The sequence below is a fragment of the Marmota flaviventris genome, chromosome 12, assembly GCF_047511675.1.
Source record: "Marmota flaviventris isolate mMarFla1 chromosome 12, mMarFla1.hap1, whole genome shotgun sequence".
NCBI lineage: Eukaryota > Metazoa > Chordata > Mammalia > Rodentia > Sciuridae > Marmota > Marmota flaviventris.
In genome coordinates, this window is record NC_092509.1 from 52,844,744 (window position 1) to 52,863,259 (window position 18,516).

The 18,516-nt window shown below is 33.7% G+C and overlaps 1 protein-coding gene across 10 annotated transcripts in view; it reads left to right on the plus strand.

Moving 5' to 3' along the window:
• The window catches only part of Sdccag8 (SHH signaling and ciliogenesis regulator SDCCAG8), a 232,075-nt gene that overhangs the window by 23,361 nt on the left and 190,198 nt on the right, over positions 1 to 18,516 (plus strand). For all 10 annotated transcript variants that reach the window (XM_071599982.1, XM_027928673.2, XM_071599985.1 and 7 more), the window contains 2 exons: positions 5,660 to 5,803; positions 18,106 to 18,170. In XM_071599982.1, the coding sequence (XP_071456083.1) occupies positions 5,660 to 5,803; positions 18,106 to 18,170 (209 nt within the window). The remainder of the gene's footprint in view (positions 1 to 5,659; positions 5,804 to 18,105; positions 18,171 to 18,516) is intronic.

The following is an 18,516-nucleotide window of genomic DNA, read 5'->3' on the forward strand; positions in this document are numbered from 1 at the left end:
CTTCTGAACTGCTTAGAATCTTTCCTTGAAGTTTGGCCAAAACACTATACTGGTATTTGCTTGATGTCTCAAAAATTAGAATTTACTAAGATGAAAGGTAACCTCAAATGAAGTAATGTAGCAATGCCTAATATTTATTCCAGTTCTTCTATGAGCATACTAATTATTATTTTTCCATATGGAAAGACTGGATCTGAAAGTAGGAAGTATGTTATGTAGGAAGACTTTGGTAATTCTGGAAACTATTCAGAATCTAACCTTAGATCTTTGATGGATTACTCTGAATTTTTCTTGAGCTCTAAAATCTAAGAAGTCTAATTAACAATATGATATTATTAATTAAGGGCCCATGAATCAAAATTAGTCTTTCAGTCATCCCTTAGGAACCATGTATTTAGCAAGTAATTTTACAGGGCTTTGCCTGACTTAACTTCATGTGTAATTCCTTTATTGATAATTTGAGAAGATTCACCTTTATCAAGTTGAGAATGCAGATTCCTGGGCTCTATCCTCTGAGATTCTGATAGTTGGTCCTGTTGGGTTCTAGGAATATGAATTTTTATCAAGACCTAAGTGATTCTAATATCAGTGGCCAACAGTTTAAAGAATAATAGATCACATGATTTCTTATAGTTCTGTGACAAAACTCTTGTGATGATACTTAAATAGTGTTTAAAATTAATATCTTCTTATAACTTGGAGGTACTGTTGCACTAAAAATGTTTTTCACTGTTGTTTTAGGACATAGTCAATGATTGTTCTGTTTTTTGAGGCAATTTCAACTGTCCATGGGGAAGTTTTAATACTTGCCTATTTCAGCTTTGATGGTTTTAACTTAGTCATCATTTGTAAATCAGTTCTGTTAAGAGAAAAAAATGAGAGTCTTAATGTTTTACCTATGTATTCTTTTGTTTTTGAAATTTTACTTTGTTTTTTGGTATTTCATTTCTAATCTTTTAAAAGATATGTTAGAATTTGCTATGGCAATATATCTGATTATTAATTCTGAAAAGTGTAGTAGGCTTAGTAGTATTTCACTTAGTATTATTACTAATACTAAAGAGTCAGTTAGTATTAGTAAGTTTGTGCAATTACACTTAAGTTTGTGATCAGTTATTTTTCCCTCACTACTTAACTTTTCTGAAGATTTACATAATTGCTAATATTAGTGTTCAAAAACTCCATCTTATATTTTAATGTCAATTTGAAGAAGTTATCACCACACAAAAAGAACTTAGAAGTCGCTCATCTAAAAAATGAATGTATTCTTTTGCTTTCTTTCTAAATATATAGTCACTTTGCATGCAAGGAGTCAATTATTCATAGTCTTCAATATTTCTATAATGACAAGTAAAGGGAAGTGTACTGAAAAAGGAAACTAGGCAGACCAGTGAATCGAAGGCAAGAGAAGTGAGTAATACAAAAGGGGAAGGAAGTGATTGTGAAAGAACACATGCCTTGCAGTGCAAGCAAAACTGGAGTCATAATCATAGAACTGACAAGGTTATAGAGGGGTTTTGTTGTCTTCTTTAAATATTCTCACAAACTAATACATAATGCAAATATTGAAATGATTGTTATAGATATATGTAGTGATTTTGACATCTATTTTAATACTATACTTGTTTTGTTTTGTTTTTTGAGTGCTGGAGATGAACTCAGGAGCATTCAACCACTGAGCCACATCCCCAGACCTATTTTGTATTTTATTTAGAAACAGGGTCTCACTGAGTTGCTCAGCACCTTGTTTTTGCTGAGGCTGGCTTTGAACTCTGGATCTTCTGCCTCAGCCTCCCAAGCTGCTAGGATTACAGGCATGTACCACCATGCCCGGCTGTGTTATTTATTGTTATAAAATTGTTGCTCTGCTTTTCACTTGTGTGGATGAATTGAGGCATTTCAGTAATGCATGCATGGTATTGCCCTGGGAGTTTTAATATGAATAACACTTTTTAGAATTGCTCAAATGTAAACAGATCAAGAAATATTATCTTCTTTGGCAGTAGGGAAACTTTATTAATGAGTCAATTAAAATGTTGATGCTAGGTTTTGCCAACACAATTGGCTGATTTGAGTATTGATTTTCAGTGTTTAATAATGTCCTCTTTTGAAAAATAATTGAAACAGTTATGTAGTAATAACTAACATCTAATGATCACTACCTTGTTATAATATGCTAGGCATTGTATCAAACACTATATATATGATTTTAGTTTCACAATAGTCACACAAGGCAGGTGTTATTTCATTTTCAGAGCATAAGATTAAAGTATGCAATGGTTAAGGAACTGGTCTAATAACACAGAGTTATGAAATAGCAAAGCAAGAACTTAAACCCATGACTTTCTGACTTCTAAAATTCATTTACTTAATCCCAAATTATGCTGCTTTTCTGCATAATTTAGAAAGAGCTTGTCAATTTTGAACCAAACCATTTTTGTTTGTAGAGAATAAAGTTTCTCCTTTTCAGAGTCTCTCACTTTTTATCTCTAGAATTGAGTGACAGCCAACAAGACTTGTAGCTTTTGGCCTAGTTTATGACCTAGATATTGAAGAAGCAAGCAGATGATTTTTAAAATAATACTAAGCTATTTAAAGTATACTTTATTTCTACTTTCATTTTCCATCATTTTTTACTCTCATAAAATTTCTTTTCCTGGAAAGCTTTGTCTAGAATTCAAAAATTATAATATTAAAATGTTATTTATTAGAAATTTTGGCATGTATACTCAAAGATCTAGCAGTTTTTTTAATGGAAAATTTCTGAGACATTTCTTCCAAGGTTTCTTCTCATCCCCTCCCATACCAACACTCCCCTCTATTAAGAAATAAAGGGTTTTTAATGATGTTTAGGGATTTAATATATGGAGATGTTTTTTAATCTTGATTAAATACCATTCAAGTTTTTTAAAGCTATCTCTGGAAAAACAAAGTGTCCATTAGACCAGCACTTATTTCCAAAGAATGATGGTATTTTATACAATGAGCCAGCAATCTATGGTCCACATGCTTCCTCCGATTTCTCCGTAGGAAATAAGTACCTCCCTCCTTCCTTCCTTCCTTCCTTCCTTCCTTCATTGATCTCAAAGCCAACATTGAATGCAGTCAAATCTTCAGAGAGTTGAGCTTACCTACAGAATTGAGTATAAGCTCATTAGCATAGCATGCTATACTATGCACAAGACCCTCGTTTGATTTTCTAGCTTCATCCTCTGTCACATCACCTTTTATTTTTACCATTAGTAATTGTGAATTTCCTATGAACTCCTCTGCAGGCACAAAACCTTTAAATTAATGTTGTCCCTTAATATCCTTTCTCGGTTCTGGCATAGTCCCCCAGCCACACCTCTAGCCTAGTAGTCACCTTATTAAATTGAAATTATCTGACTGGTGTTTGTCTCCCTCATTAGACTATAAATTCCTTGGAGCTAAAATTTAATCGTGTTCATTTTTGTCTTCCAAGCCCTTTGTACAGTGTCTGAATATAGTAGGTGCTATGCAAATGTTTGCACTAAAATGATCTTCCAGAGGATATGGAATAGAATCTTAGAATGCTACTCTGTAAGAATGCGGGTTACCACATTCTAGCATGATATGGCATTACAATAGCCCTTAGCAAGAATTTAATAATTATTTGTTGAATTAAACTAACGTAAGTATTTTAGTCCTTGTTGCACACATACATTTCTCAGATCTTTGTGTTGCTTATTTCATTAAATGTTAGGGCAGAGGTTACACACTGATGATGGTATGCTGAATACAACCCACAAATATGTTTCATTGGTTTGGTAAACATTGAGTTAATATTTAACAATGTTTCAAATGAAGAACCAGAATCTGGCTAATCTTTTAAAAGAAAATCTGATGATTTTCTGGTAATATGAATTTTTATTCCCATATGGCAAAGATTGACTGGGACTTAGGAGTGGTTGTGTCCTTTGCATAGGACACATTTCTATGATTTGTCATCATCCCTACCACTCCTTTTTGAATCCCTAACATGCAAGCTGCATATCACTTCTGTTTATAACAACATGTGCATTCTTTTTCTTTTGAGGATTTTATTTATTTATTTATTTATTTTGTAAATGGATAAGAACATAATGGCTTGGGATACTAAATGAAATGAAAAACTATTCCTGTTTTTCTCCTTGTAACATTTCTGACACCAAATATTTGGGATTTTTTCCCTCTATACCAGGTCATTCTCCATTTCTCTGTGGCTACCAACTGGGTGTCCAATGCCTCAATTAAATTCTGACACTAGCTACCCACAGTTGGTATCAGACCCAATCACAAGTGGTGGATCTCCAGATTATCCATAATTTTCTTTGACTTCGTTACAAACTGAGGGTTCCCACAATCTCTTCCTTATGTTTGATATTTGTTATAACAGCTTAAAAATCTTAATGAAACACTTTATTTGTTATTACTAGTTTATTATATAGGATATTACAAAAGATTTAAATGAATAACCAAATGAAGAGGTATGCAAGGCAAGGTCCAGAATGACTCCAAGTGCAGAAACTTCTGTCCCTATGGAGCTGGATGTGCCACCCTCTTGGCACATGTATATATTAATCAACCTAGAAATTCTCTGAACCCCATCATGTAGGATTTTATGGAGGCTTCTGTACATAGGCATGATTGATCATATCACTGGCCATTGTTGATTAAATCAATCTCAAGCCTCTCTGTCCTCAGAGATCTGGGGTTGGGCTAAAAGTTCCAGTTCTCTAATCCTGCCTTGGTCTTTCAGGAGATCAGCTCCATCTTAAAGCTATCTAGAGACCCGCCACCAATCATTTAATTAGCATAAAAATACTTTTATCATTCTGGGGATACTAAAGGTCTTACATGTTCTTATGGCAGGAACCAGAACCTGAAACCAAATATTATATCAAAAGATGCTCCTGGCATTCTATCACTCAGAAAATTATGAGAATTTTCAGAATTCTGTGTCAAGAAACAAAGGCAGAAACCAAATAATATATTTCTTACTATGCCACAGGCAAGGACTCTGCACCTAGACTGCCAAGGTTTAGATCCTGGTTTTGCCACTTATTAGCTGTTTTCTAACTCTGTGATCATTCACAAGTCATATTAAACCCATAAAATTGTGTCTGACACATAGTTAACACCACATATGTTTGCAATGATTACTGTTATTAGCCATGCATCTGTGAAATATGGAAAATTAACAAACCCAGGTAGGTTTATGTGTTTCAAGAATATATGTCTTCAGATGAGTGAGAGATAATTCCGTTTGCTAAATATACTGACATTTAGGCCTCTTTGCTCACATTTGGATTATTGCCCATACTTATAGGATTTATCTTTGTAACACCTTTTGTGGAATATGACTCTAACAGCTTGAAAAGGTAAGCAATTCTTGACTTTAAAAGCACATGTTTTTCCTCCTTACATTGTGAATATGAATCAACATTTATAAAGTATTCATGCTGGGGCTTGAGATGTGGCTCAAGCGGTAGCGCACTTGCCTGGCATGAGTGCGGCCCGGGTTCGATCCTCAGCACCACATACAAAAATAAAGATGTTGTGTCCGCCAGGAACTAAAAAATAAATTAAAAAAAAAAAAAGTATTCATGCTTATTTAAAATTGAATGCCAATTGCAATTATTGACCCATTTTATTTCAGGGAAACATGCAGAATTCTTGGGTTACAACAGTTGATGATTCCAGGGTAAATGAAGCTGCCAAGAAAAAAACATTTTTCCATGATGATGCAGATATTGGCAAAGCTACAACTATTGGAGAGGCTGAAAAATGGAAGCTAGAACTAGTGAGTATTTGGGTACTTTTCTCTTACATATCTGCTTTTGTTTTTCCCTTTTGTACTTTTGAAAATTCTAGTATAATATACATAATATAACATTTGTCATTTAATACATTCACAATATTGTACAACCATCAATACCATCCATTTCCAGAACTTTTTCATTATCCTAAACAAAAACTCTATACCCATAAAGTCTCATTTTTCACTTCCTCCCTGTAATCTACTTTCTGTCTTTATGAATTTGCCTATTCTATATATCTCACATTTATGAAATCAAACAACATTTATTTTTTGTGTCTGGCTTATTTCATTTAGCATAATTTTTTCAAGGTTTGTTCATATTGTAACATGTATCACAATTTCACTTCTTTTTAGGTTTGCCTATTTCATTATATGGGTGTATCATACTTTGTTTTGCTTCCACCTTTTGGCTATTGTGAATAATTTTGTTATAAACAGTGGTGTATAAACATCTTTTTGAGTCCCTACTTTTAATTATTTTAAGTATATACCTAGAATGGACTTGTTGGATCATATGAATAATTCTTTTTTTAAAATTCTGTATTTTAGACTTGATAATTTGATATTGTCCTATGTTTGAATTAAACAATTTTTTGTTTTTCCTGCTCACATCTGCTCTTGAACCCCTCAAATGAATTTTTCAAGTCAGTTATTATACTTTTTCAGCTCAAGAATTTCTGTGTGATTCCTTATTATAATTTGTTTTCCTGATTGCCTTTAGTTCTCTGTCCAAGTTTTTCTCTTATGTCTTTGAGTGTATTTAAGACATTTTAGCCTTCACCCGGCAAGTCTGGAATCTGTGGTTTCTTAAGAATAATTATGTCAGTTTATCTTGTTCATAACCTTGCGTTCCCTTCCAACTATCTATCACCCTACATCTTTGTTCTCCTTCGCAACCAAATTTTTCCTAACAGTCGTCAGTATTCATGTCTCCATTTCTTATTTTCTGTTCTTGTTTTGGCATGCTTCAATTGAACTTCAGTTCCTGATTGTCCATTGAGTCTGGTCTTTTGTTTTGTTTTTTTCAATTTGTGGGGATTGAACCCAAAGGTACTTACCACTGAGCTGCATCCCCAGTCCTTTGTATTTTTTGAGACTGGATCTAACTAAGGCTAGCCTTGAACTTGAGACCTTCTTCCTCAGCCTTCTGAATTGCTGGGATTCCAGGTGTGCCCCACCATGCCTAGCTCAGCCTGCTCCACCATGTAACAGTTTTCTATAATATGTGCATTAGTTGATAAGGCCCTCCTATTCATATTGACAGAATTCAATCAAGTACACAAAACAAAGATTAGATTTATCTCTAAAAGAACACCCATGTGTTTTTTTCTCTAGACCAAGATGTATAACATTATCATGTTCCATGGTCTTTGTATCCCTTCTCAATCACTATTCATTCATTTCCTTAAAGCAAATCAGGAAAATTTTGCAAGTATGTACCCTAAACATTCTTTTTCAAAACTATAAGTGGAATCATGTAATAGTATGTATTTTTGTGTGTCTAGGTTCTTTTATTCACTATTTGTTAGATTCATCTATGTTGTTGCATATGGCAGAGGTGTATGCATTTTCATTGATGGGTCTACTGTATGAATATACCATAGCTAATTTATTTATCCACTGTTAATGAATTTATGTTGTGTCAAGTTTGGAGCCAACATAAATAGGTAGACAACTTTCCAAGGTAGTTTTTATCAGTTTACACTCCTACCAGAGCATATAATTGGTACTATTGCCCTATGTCCTTACCAACATGTGGTATTCTCAATTTTTGTAATGGACTTGTAGTACTATCTTACGATTTAATTTGCATTTCCCTGACTCCAGATGTGTTTGAATATCTTTTCATATGTTTGTTGGGCATTTGATGTCCTCTTTTGTGAGTGCCTATTCAAATACTCCGCTCATTTTTATTTTGGTATCTGACATGTTGATTTGTGGGGGGTTTTATATATTGTCCAATAAATACACACACATTTTTATGGTTATATTGTAAATATATATTCCCACTCCGTGGCTTGTCTTATAATTCTCTTGATAGTTTATTTTCTTCCTTGTTTTGATGACTAGAATTTTAGTTTTAATTCCTTAACTGTGTAGCATTTTTGTGTCCTGATTAAACTCTTTTCCTACCTCAAAGTCATGACAATGTTCTCCTAAATTATCTTCCAGAAACCGTAGTTTTGTTTTTTATATTTAAATTTACAGTCTACCTAGAATCAATTTTTGTAGATGATGTGAAGTATAAGGGTAATCTTTTGTTCTTTTTCCTACATTTATATATATATATATATATATATATAAATATATAAATATATATTTATATTTATATATATATAAATATATAAGTATATATTTATATATATATAAAAATATATATTTTTATATATATATATATATATATATATATATATATATATGTATGTATATATCTCCAAGTGCCATTTGTTGGAAAGATAACCTCTGCCTTTGTCATAAATTAGTTGTGGGTCTGTTTCTGAATCTGTTTTCTTTAATTGCACTTATACATTACCTCTTGATTATTCTACTAGACCATGACTTTCAGAACATCATACTTTCCTTCAGAATGTCTTGACTCTTTTTGGTCTTCTGTATTTCCAAATACATTTTGAAATTACTAAATTGCAAAATGTCATTATGAGATTTTGATTTTAAATTCCATTTAAATTATAGGTTAGTCAAGAATTAAGATCTTTATGGTATTGTATCATTTAATCCATGTAAACTGAATATCATACTTTATGTAGATCATCCTTTTATCAGTAATCTTTTGTAGCTTTCTGAATAAAAATAATAAAGTATTGCATACTTGTTTGTCTTGTCTTTTGTTTGGGAGGCGGGGACTGGATTAAACCCAGGATTGCTTTACCACCAAGCTACATCCCCAATCATTTTTATTTTTTAAATTTCTTTTTTAGTTGTAGATAGATACAATATATTTTATTTATTTTTTATTTGTTCATTTATTTATTTATCTTTGTGTGGTACAGAAGATTGAACCTAGTGCTTCACACATGTTAGATAAGCACTCTACCACTGAGCTACAACACCAGCTCTCATTTTTAAGACAGGGTTTACTACATTGCTAAGAGTCTTGCTATGTTGCTGAGTCTGGCCTTCAACTTTCAGTCCTCTTTCCAAAGCCTCCTAAGTCACTGGGACTACAGGCATGCACCACCATGCCCAATATTTTGTATAACCTCATTAGAATTATTCCTAGCTTGTTATTTTTAATAGTATCATGAATAATATGCTTTTGAATTTTCATTTTCTTACTCATTACTGGTATAGAGAACAGCATATGATTTCTGTGTTTTGACTAAGCCCCACTTCATTTAGAATACACATAGTTGAGTTTAGCTTTTTTATTTATCCTGAAATATTTGCATTTTAAATTGGGTGACCATATGATTGACAATTAATGTGATTACTTATGCAGTTTAAATAAATTTAATCAGCTTTTTATTTGACTTCTTTTTATTCTATTATTTAATTAATTCTTTGTAGGAGTTCCCTTTATCTTTTTTAATTGATCTGATAATCTTTAGTACCAGCATTCACTTGGTTGCTGAATTCAAAAAAACCTGAGATTATTTTAAGTGTCTCTTTCCCTCTCATGTCTATTCTATTTAAATCTTAAATAACTCATAAAAATCCTTTATTTTTTTCTATTTTTTGGTTATTCTAATTTGTTATATATGACAGTAGAATGCATTTTGACATATCATACATAAATGGAGTATAATTTCTCATTCTTCTGATTGTACATGTATAGAATCATACCTGTCATATAATCATATATGCACATAAGGTAATAATGTCTGATTCATTCTACTATCCTTCTTACTTCATATGGCTCCCTTCCCTTCATTCCCCTCTGCCTAATCCAAACTATCTCTATTTTTCCCTAGCCCCCTACCTAATATGAATTAACAACCACATATCAGGGAAAATATTCACCCTTTGGTTTTGTGGGATTGGCTTATTTTGCTTAGCACGATATTTTCCAACTCCACTTACCTACAAATGCCATAATTTCATTCTTCTTTAAGGCTGAGTAATATTCCATTTCATATATATATATATATATATATATATATATATCATATTTTCTTTATCCATTCATATGTTATTATCTTGGTTGGTTCCACAGCTTAGCTATTGTGAATTGGGCTGCTACAAACATTGATGTGGCTGTATCGCTGTAGTTTGCTGATTTTAAGTCCTTTGAGTATAAACCGAGGAGTGGGATAGCTGGGTCAAATGGTGGTTCATTTCCAAGTTCCTGAGGAATCTCCATACTGCTTTTCATAATGGTTGCAGTCCACAAGCAATGTATGAGTGTTCCTTTTTCTTCACATCCTTTCCAACATTTATTGTGGCTTGTATTCTTGATAATTGCCCTTCTGACTGAGATGAAAGAGTAATTTTGATTTGAGATTCTCTAATTGCTAGAGATGTTGAATATTTTTTATATATTTGTTGATGGATTTTATTTCTTCTATGAAATATCTGTTCAGTTCCTTAGCCCATTTATTGATTGGGTTATTTGGGTTTTTTTTTTGTTGTTGTTGTTGTTAAGTTTTTTTGCATTCTTTATGTACCCTGGAGATTAATGCTCTATCTGAGGTATGTGTGGTAAAGATTTTCTCCCATTCTGTAGATCTCTCTTCATATTGTTGATTGTTTCCTTTGCTGAAAAGAAGTTTTGTTGTTGTTTAGTTTTGAAGCCATCACATTTATTAATTCTGGAATTTATTTCTTGCACTTTAGGAATCTTGTTAAGGAAGTCAGTTCCTAAGCCAACATGGTGAAGATTTGGGCCTACTTTTTCTTCTATTAAACACAGGGTCTTTGTTCTGTATGTAAGTTTTAATCCATTTTGTGTTGAGTCTTGTGTAGGTGAAAGATAGGGGTTTAATTTCATTTTGTTACATATGGATTTCCAGATTTCCCAACACCATTTGTTGAAGAGGCTATCGTTTTTTCAATGAATGTTTTTTTTTTTGTGCCTTTGTCTTGTATGAGATAACAGTATTTATGTGGGCTTGTCTCTGTGTCTTGTATTCTGTACCATTGGTCTAGGTGTCTGTTTTGGTGACAATACCATGCCATTTTTATTACTAGGGCTCTGTAGTATAGTTTTAAGGTCTTGGATTTTGATGCCTACTGCTTCACTTTTCTTGCTAAAGATTGCTTTGGCTATTATGTTTCTCTTATTTTTCCAAATTATTTTCATGATTGCCTTTTCTATTTCTGTGAAGATTGTCATTGGGATTTTAATAGGAATTGCATTAAATCTTTATAACACTTTTGGTAGTGTGGCCATTTTGACAATATTTATTCTGCCTATCCAACAGCACGGGAGATATTTCCTTCTTCTAAGGGTGTCTTCAATTTCTTTCCTTAGTGTTCTGTAGTTTTCATTGTAGAGTTCTTTCATTTCTTTTGTTAGATTGATTTCTAAGGGTTTTTTTTTTTTTTTGATGCTATTGTGAATGGGGTAGCATCACTACTTTCTCTTTCAGTGGATTCATCACTGATACATAGGAACATATTTGACTTATGGGTGTTGATTTTATATCCTGCTATTTTGCTGAATTCATTTATTAATTCTAGAAGTTTTTTGGTGGAATTTTTTGGATCTCAATAAATCTTGTTGGCAAACAGTGATAGTTTGAGTTCTTTTTCTATTCGTAACCCTTTAATTTCTTTCTTCTGTCCAATTGCTCTGGCTAGAGTTTCTTGGAGTATGTAGAATAAAAGTGGTGATAGAATTGGGTGCAGTGGCGCATGTCTATAATTTCAGTGGCTCTGGAGGCTTAGGCAAGAGCTAACCCAGCCTCAGCAACAGCTTCTTTTTAATTGCTCTGGCTAAAGTTTCTAGTACTGTGTTGAATAGAAGTGGTGATAGTGGACATCCTTATCTTGTTCCAGTTTTTTGAGGAAATGCTTTCAATTTTCCCTCATTGAGAATGATGTTGCCCTTGGGTTTAGCATAGAAAACTTTTACAATGTTGAGGTATGTTCCTACTATCCCCAGTTTTTCTACTGTTTTAAACATGAACTGGTGCTGTATTTTGTCAAATGCTTTTTTATTATTATTTATATATGACAGCAGAATGCATTACAATTCTTATTACATAAATATAGCTTTTTCTGCATCTATTGAGATGATCATATGATTCTTGTCTTTAAGTCTATTGATATGATGAATTATGTTTATTGATTTCCATATGTTGAACCAACCTTGCATCCCTGGGATGAAACCAACTTGATCGTGGTGCATTATCATTTAATATGTGTGTGTGTGTGTGTGTGTGTGTGTGATTTCCCAGAATTTTGTTGAGAATTTTGCATCTATGGTCATCAGGGTTATTGGTCTGAAGTTTTCTTTCCTTGATGTGTCTTTGTCTGATTTTGGTATAAAGGTAATATTAGCCTCATAGAATGAGTTTGGAAGGGTTCCCTCCTCTTATATTTCATGGAATAATTTGAGGACTATTGGTGTTGATTCTTTGAAGGTCTTATAGAACTCAGCTGAGAATCCGTCTGGTCCTGGGCTTTTCTTATTGGTAGGTATTTTCTTATTTGATGGCATTTTCTATTTCATTGCTTGAAATTGAACTGTTTAAATTGTGTATGTCTTCCTGATTCAGTTTGGGTGAGTTATATGTCTGTAGAAATTTGTGGATGTCTTCAAGATTTTCTATTTTATTGGAGAAACTTTCAAAATAGTTTCTAATTATCTCCAGTATTTCAGTAGTGTCCACCCTGGTATTTCCTTTTTCATCACAAATTTTAGTAATTTGAGTTTTCTCTCTCTTTTTCTTCATTATCATGGCTAAGGCCATGAAACAATTTTACTTATTCTTTCAAAGAACTAACTTTTTGTCAATTTTTTGAATTGTTTCTTTGGTTTCAATTTCATTGATTTCAACTCTTATTTTAATTATTCCCTCTCTTCTACTGCTTTTGGTGCTGATTTGTTCCTCTTTTTTAGGGCTTTGAGATGTAATGTTAGGTCATTTATTTATTGACTTTCTATTCTTCTAATGAATGAGCTCAGTGCAGTAAACTTTCCTCTTAGCACTACCTTCATAGTGTCCCCAAGATTTTGATATGTTGTAGCAATGTTCTCTAAGTATTTTTTTATTTCATCCTTGATTTCATCCTTATTATCTCTAAGTATTTTTTTTACTTCATCCTTGATTTCTTCTGTTATCCATTCATCATTCAATAATGTATTATGTAGTCTCCAGGTGTTGGGGTAGCTTCTATTTTTTATTTTATTGTTGATTTCTAATTTCTTTCCATTATGGTCTGATAGAATGCAGGGTTGGTATCTCTGGGTTGTTTTTTGTTTTGTTTTGTTTTGTTTTTTGCTAAGAGGTCCTTTGTGGTATAAGATATGGTCTGATTTTGAGAAGGATCCAATTGCTGCTGAGAAGAAAGTGTATTCGCTCATTGATGAAACAAATATAATTGAGTCCAAATTATTGATTGTATTGTTTAATTCTGTAGTTTCTTTGTTTAGTTTTTGTTTGGAAGATCTATCCAGTAATGAGAGAGGTGTGTCTAAGTCACCCAGTATTGTGTTGTGGCCTGTTTGATTCTTGAAATTGAGAAGGTTGTATTTGATGTATGTCAATGCTCCATTGATGTATGTCGATGTTCCATTGAGCATATGTCTTTTGACTTATGATTCCCTTAAGTAATATGAAATATCCTTCTTTGTACCTTCTGACTACCTTTCGCTTGAAGTTCACTTTATCTGACATGAGGATGGAAACCCCTGCTTGTTTACACAGTCCACACAAGTCATACATTTTTTCACATCCTTTCACCTTCAGTCTGTGGATGTCTTTGCAAGTGAGGTGAGTCTCTTGTTAACAGCATATTGTTGGGTCATATTTTTTAATCCAATCTGCCAGTTTATGTCTTTTGATTGATGAGTTTAGGCCATTAATGTTCACAATTATTATAGAGATATGATTTTTATTCCCATTCATTTTGATTTATTTCTGATTTTTTATTTGTCTTAGTTTCTCCTTTGATTGGCTCTTCCTTTAATGTAGTTCCTCCCTTTGCTGGGTTTCACTTTTTTGTTGTTTTTAATTTTCTCCTCATGGAATATTTTGCTGAGAATGTTCTGTAGGGCAGGCTTAGAAATTGTGAATTGTTTTAACTATTGTTCAGCATGGAATGTTTTTATTTCTTCAATTCTGAAGCTTAATTTTACTGGATATGAAATTCTTGGCATCTGTTTTCTTTCAGAGCTTGGCATATATTGTTCCAGAATCTCCCAGCTTTGAGGGTTTGGGTTGAGAAATCAGCTGAGATTCTAATTGGTTTCCTCCTCTATGTAATCTGATCCTTTTCTTTACAGCCTTTCAAATTCTATCCTTATGCAGTATGGCAGGCATTTTCATTATAATGTGCCTTGTTGTATGTCTGTTGTAATTTTGTATGTTTGAGGTCCTATCAGCCTCTTGTATTTGATTTTTAATTTCATTCTTCAGGTTTGAGAAATTTTCTGATATAATTTCATTAGAAAGATTGTGCATTTCTTTGGTTTGTATGTCCACACCTTCCTCTATCCCAATAAATCTTAAATTTGGTCTTTTCATGTTATCTCATAATTCTGGGAAGTTCTATTCATGGTTTCTTACCATCTTCTCTGTGTGATCAACTTTATTTTCAAGATTATATATTGTGTTCTTTGCCTGAGATTCTGTCTTCCAAGTGCTCTAGTCTTTTGATGGTACTTTCCATTGAATTTTTAATTTGGTTTATGGATTCCATCATTTCAAGGATTTCTGCTTAATTTCGTTTCATAATCTCTCTTTATTGAAGTGATCTTCCACCTCCTGAAATTTATTTCTGATTTCATTCTTTACATCATTCTTTATGACATGAATCAGTTTATGTACATTCTGAACTCCTTATCTGACATCTCTTCTACTATATTGTCAATGGACTCTGTCATTGGAGCATCTTGGTTTGTTTGGGGCAGTTTGTTCTCTTGGTTTTTTTGTTTGTTTGTTTCTTTTTCATGTTTTTGGTGTATCTTTCCATCTATCAGTGTCGATCCGAAGCACCACTGTTTCTACCCTGTAGATTTATAGTGTCTCTGAATTTTTCAGTACCTTGTGTTTAAGGGGGAGATAAATATTAACAGCACCCAATACAAACAATACATAGCCTTAAACCAAATAGCTCCTATTAAGACATCAGGCACTTCTCTCCCGATGGTCCTGAGAGCTGATTGCTGGAACCTGTGTGCCTATCATGGAGAGCTGTTCTGTATTAAGCAAATCAGAACCAGGCACTGGGAGCTATGGATGGCCATGTTGCTGTGAGCTCTGGCTAGGATTGGTAGCTAGGGAGGGTTTAGGAGCTAGTTTGCCCTGTTGGGTGCCAGACCAATGCCAAACCTAGCAGGACCAGGGGAATCTATTGATGAAAGATTGGGGATGGAGTTGGCAACCAGGCTGGTGCCAGGGCCCAGTGAGTGACAACCCAAGTGGGCCCCAGGAACCCAGTGGGTGCCAGACCAGTTGGCTGAGTGAACCAAAAGCAAGATGTCATCACACCCTCTTCCATTCTTCCCCATCTGTCTCCATGTGCTTCAGCACTTGCAGATCTAGAGAAAGCCCAGCTCCCACCCTCCTCTGCAGCAAGATGGTGGCTACTAGCACACCTAATAGGAAAGACCTCAGGTGTCATCAAATCTGTAGGCTCCTTGATAATGGACATCCAAGCCCTGGCCAGTGTCCCTAGATGGAAGCGGCCTGAGATGGTAGCAGTGGTGGCATACCCACAGACAGCTTGATATTGGGCTTCCAGGCCCTGGCCTGTGTCACAAGATGGAAGCTACTACATCTTAAAGTGGCGATGGCGGTGGCAGCAGTGTCCCAAGATGGAGGAGGTCACATTGGAGATGGAGTCGTTGTAGACATAAATCTTTCTTTTTTGTGGTGGGGGAAGGAACCAAAGATTGAACTCAGTGGCACTCAACCACTGAGCCACATCCCCAGCCTTATTTTGTATTTTATTTAGAGACAGGGTCTCACCAAGTAGCTTAGCACCTCACTTTTGCTGCACCACTGCACCTGGCTAATTTTTTTCTTTTTGATCTTTACAACTTAATTGCTTTTTTTCACATGCTTATCACCTACCTGCATATTTGCAATGACTTCTTTACTGCCTTCTCTTTCTCCATACTTCTGACTTAAGATTCAACGTAATAAAAAGTTTTCAATGACTATCCAGTGGCTTGATTATAAAAGTTGTGTAAAGAAAGGTCTTAATATTTTTTTCTTTTCATGGTCTAACTTACCTATTTAGTTCATCTTTACCCATTCCTCCACCTGGTATTTTAATTCTGGTGATAAATGATCTGTATACCATCTAAAGTTGGAGTGTGATTTCTTTAGCCTTTAGGCTTTTGCTTTACTAGAAATTATATTTCTAGTCTTAGCACTTCCTCTGTGTAAACTTCTTTATTTTTGGCTCAGTTAGGAGGTCTTGCCTCTTTTCCATTTTACCTTCTGCATACCTCACTAAAATAATTATGTATAATTGAAATTGATGATCTTTCTATTACTTCCTAGAGAATAAGTTCCTTGAGTTTTGAGGCACCTTCATCCTAGACATCCAATAAATACTTGTTAGATAAAAGAACATTTGGATACCAACTGAATGAAGTTTGTTAGATGATGTACCATTTTGGCCTATCATGTGATTTATTTACTTTTTTAAATTTTTTAATTGATTTTTAAAAAAGTAAATGACAGCAGAATGCATTACAATTCTTATTACACATATTCAGCCCAATTTTTTGTATCTCTGGTTGTATATAAAATATGTTCATACCAATTCGTGTTTTCATACATATACTTTGGATAATAATGTCCATCACATTCCACCATCCTTGCCAACCCCCTACCCCATCTCTTCCCCTCCCACCCCTCTGCCCTATCTAGAGTTCGTCTATTCCTCCCATGCTCCCCCTCCCTACTCCACTATGAGTCAGCCTCCTTATATCAGAGAAAACATTCAGCATTTGTTTTTTAGGGATTGGCTAACTTCACTTAGCATTATCTTCTCCAGCACCATCCATTTACCTGCAAATGCCATGGTTTTATTCTCTTTTATTGTTGTGTAATATTCCATTGTGTGTATATATATGCCACATTTTTTTAATCCATTCATCTACTGAAGGGCATCTAGATTGGTTCTACAGTGTTGCTATTGTGAATTGTGCTGCTATAAATGTTGATGTGGCTGTCCCTGTAATATGCTGTTTCTAAGTCCTTTGAGTATAGACCGAGGAGAGGATAGCTTGGTCAAATGGGGCTCCATTCCCAGTTTTCCAAGGAATCTCTATACTGCTTTCCATATTGGCTGCACCAATTTGCAGTCCCACCACAATGTATGAGTGTGCCTTTTTCCCCCACATCCTCGCCAACACTTATTGTTGTTTGTCTTCATAATAGCTGCTATTCTGACTGGAGTGAGATGAAATCTTAGAGTAGTTTTGATTTGCATTTCTCTCATTGCTACAAATGATAAACATTTTTTCATATATTTGTTGATTGATTATATATCCTCTTCTGAGAAGTGTCTGTTCAGGTCCTTGGCCCATTTATTGATTGGGTTATTTATTTTTTTGGTGCTTAGCTTTTTGAGTTCTTTGTATACCCTAGAGATTAGTGCTCTATCTGATGCGTGAGAGGTAAAAATTTGCTCCCAAGATGTAGGCTCTCCATTTACCTCACAGATTGTTTCTTTTGCTGAGAAGGAACTTTTTAGTTTGAATCCATCCCATTTATTGATTCTTCATGTGATTTATATCATTACTTTTTATCATCTATCCAGCACACATTTATTCTATGTCAAATATGCTTGAGTCAGAATAGTGATTTTCCAATAGATTTAAACTTGTCCTCATGGATCTACTAATTTAACAATATATTTTTCTCTGAGTCACACTTAGAAGGGTAAGATCTGATATGTGCAATTTTGAAAGACAAAAAAAAGTGTCAATAATAGCCATTTTATGACTCAGTAGTTCTTTGGAGGCATTTATCCACCAAAAATTTTTAAAAATTGCGTGAGCTAAAGAAAATGTTTTCTAAGAGTAAACAGTTATTTGTGTTTGTAAAGGAAAGAAAATATTAAGTTTAATATTAATATTTTAAATGTACTTATAAAACACAGACATGAAAAAAATGTTTTTTTCTTTTCTTGTTCTTTAGGAGGGGTTAAAACTTACATATGAGGCAAAGAGTGAAATCCTGGAATCTCAATTGACATTTTTGAGGTAAAGTGAATTATCCATTTATAGTCACAGTAAAAGAATAATGATCTTAATATATGTTTGAATGTTTATGAACTACTGGTTTTACTCAAATTTAGAATTACTTGGTAATATTTTATATGCAATATGATTTATATGCAATTTTTCTCACATTAGTAAAGGATGAAAAGGCATAAAATTGTGAATCCTTTTTCAAACAACATTTCTGTGTGCTAAATTATACATTTTCATCTTCATCAGTTGTAACATATTTGTGTTTTCTTATAGAAATAAGGATTACTAGTTGTTCTTACAAATTGTGCTTTTATAGTTAAATAGTGAAATAAAACACTCAAGCATTAAAATTATA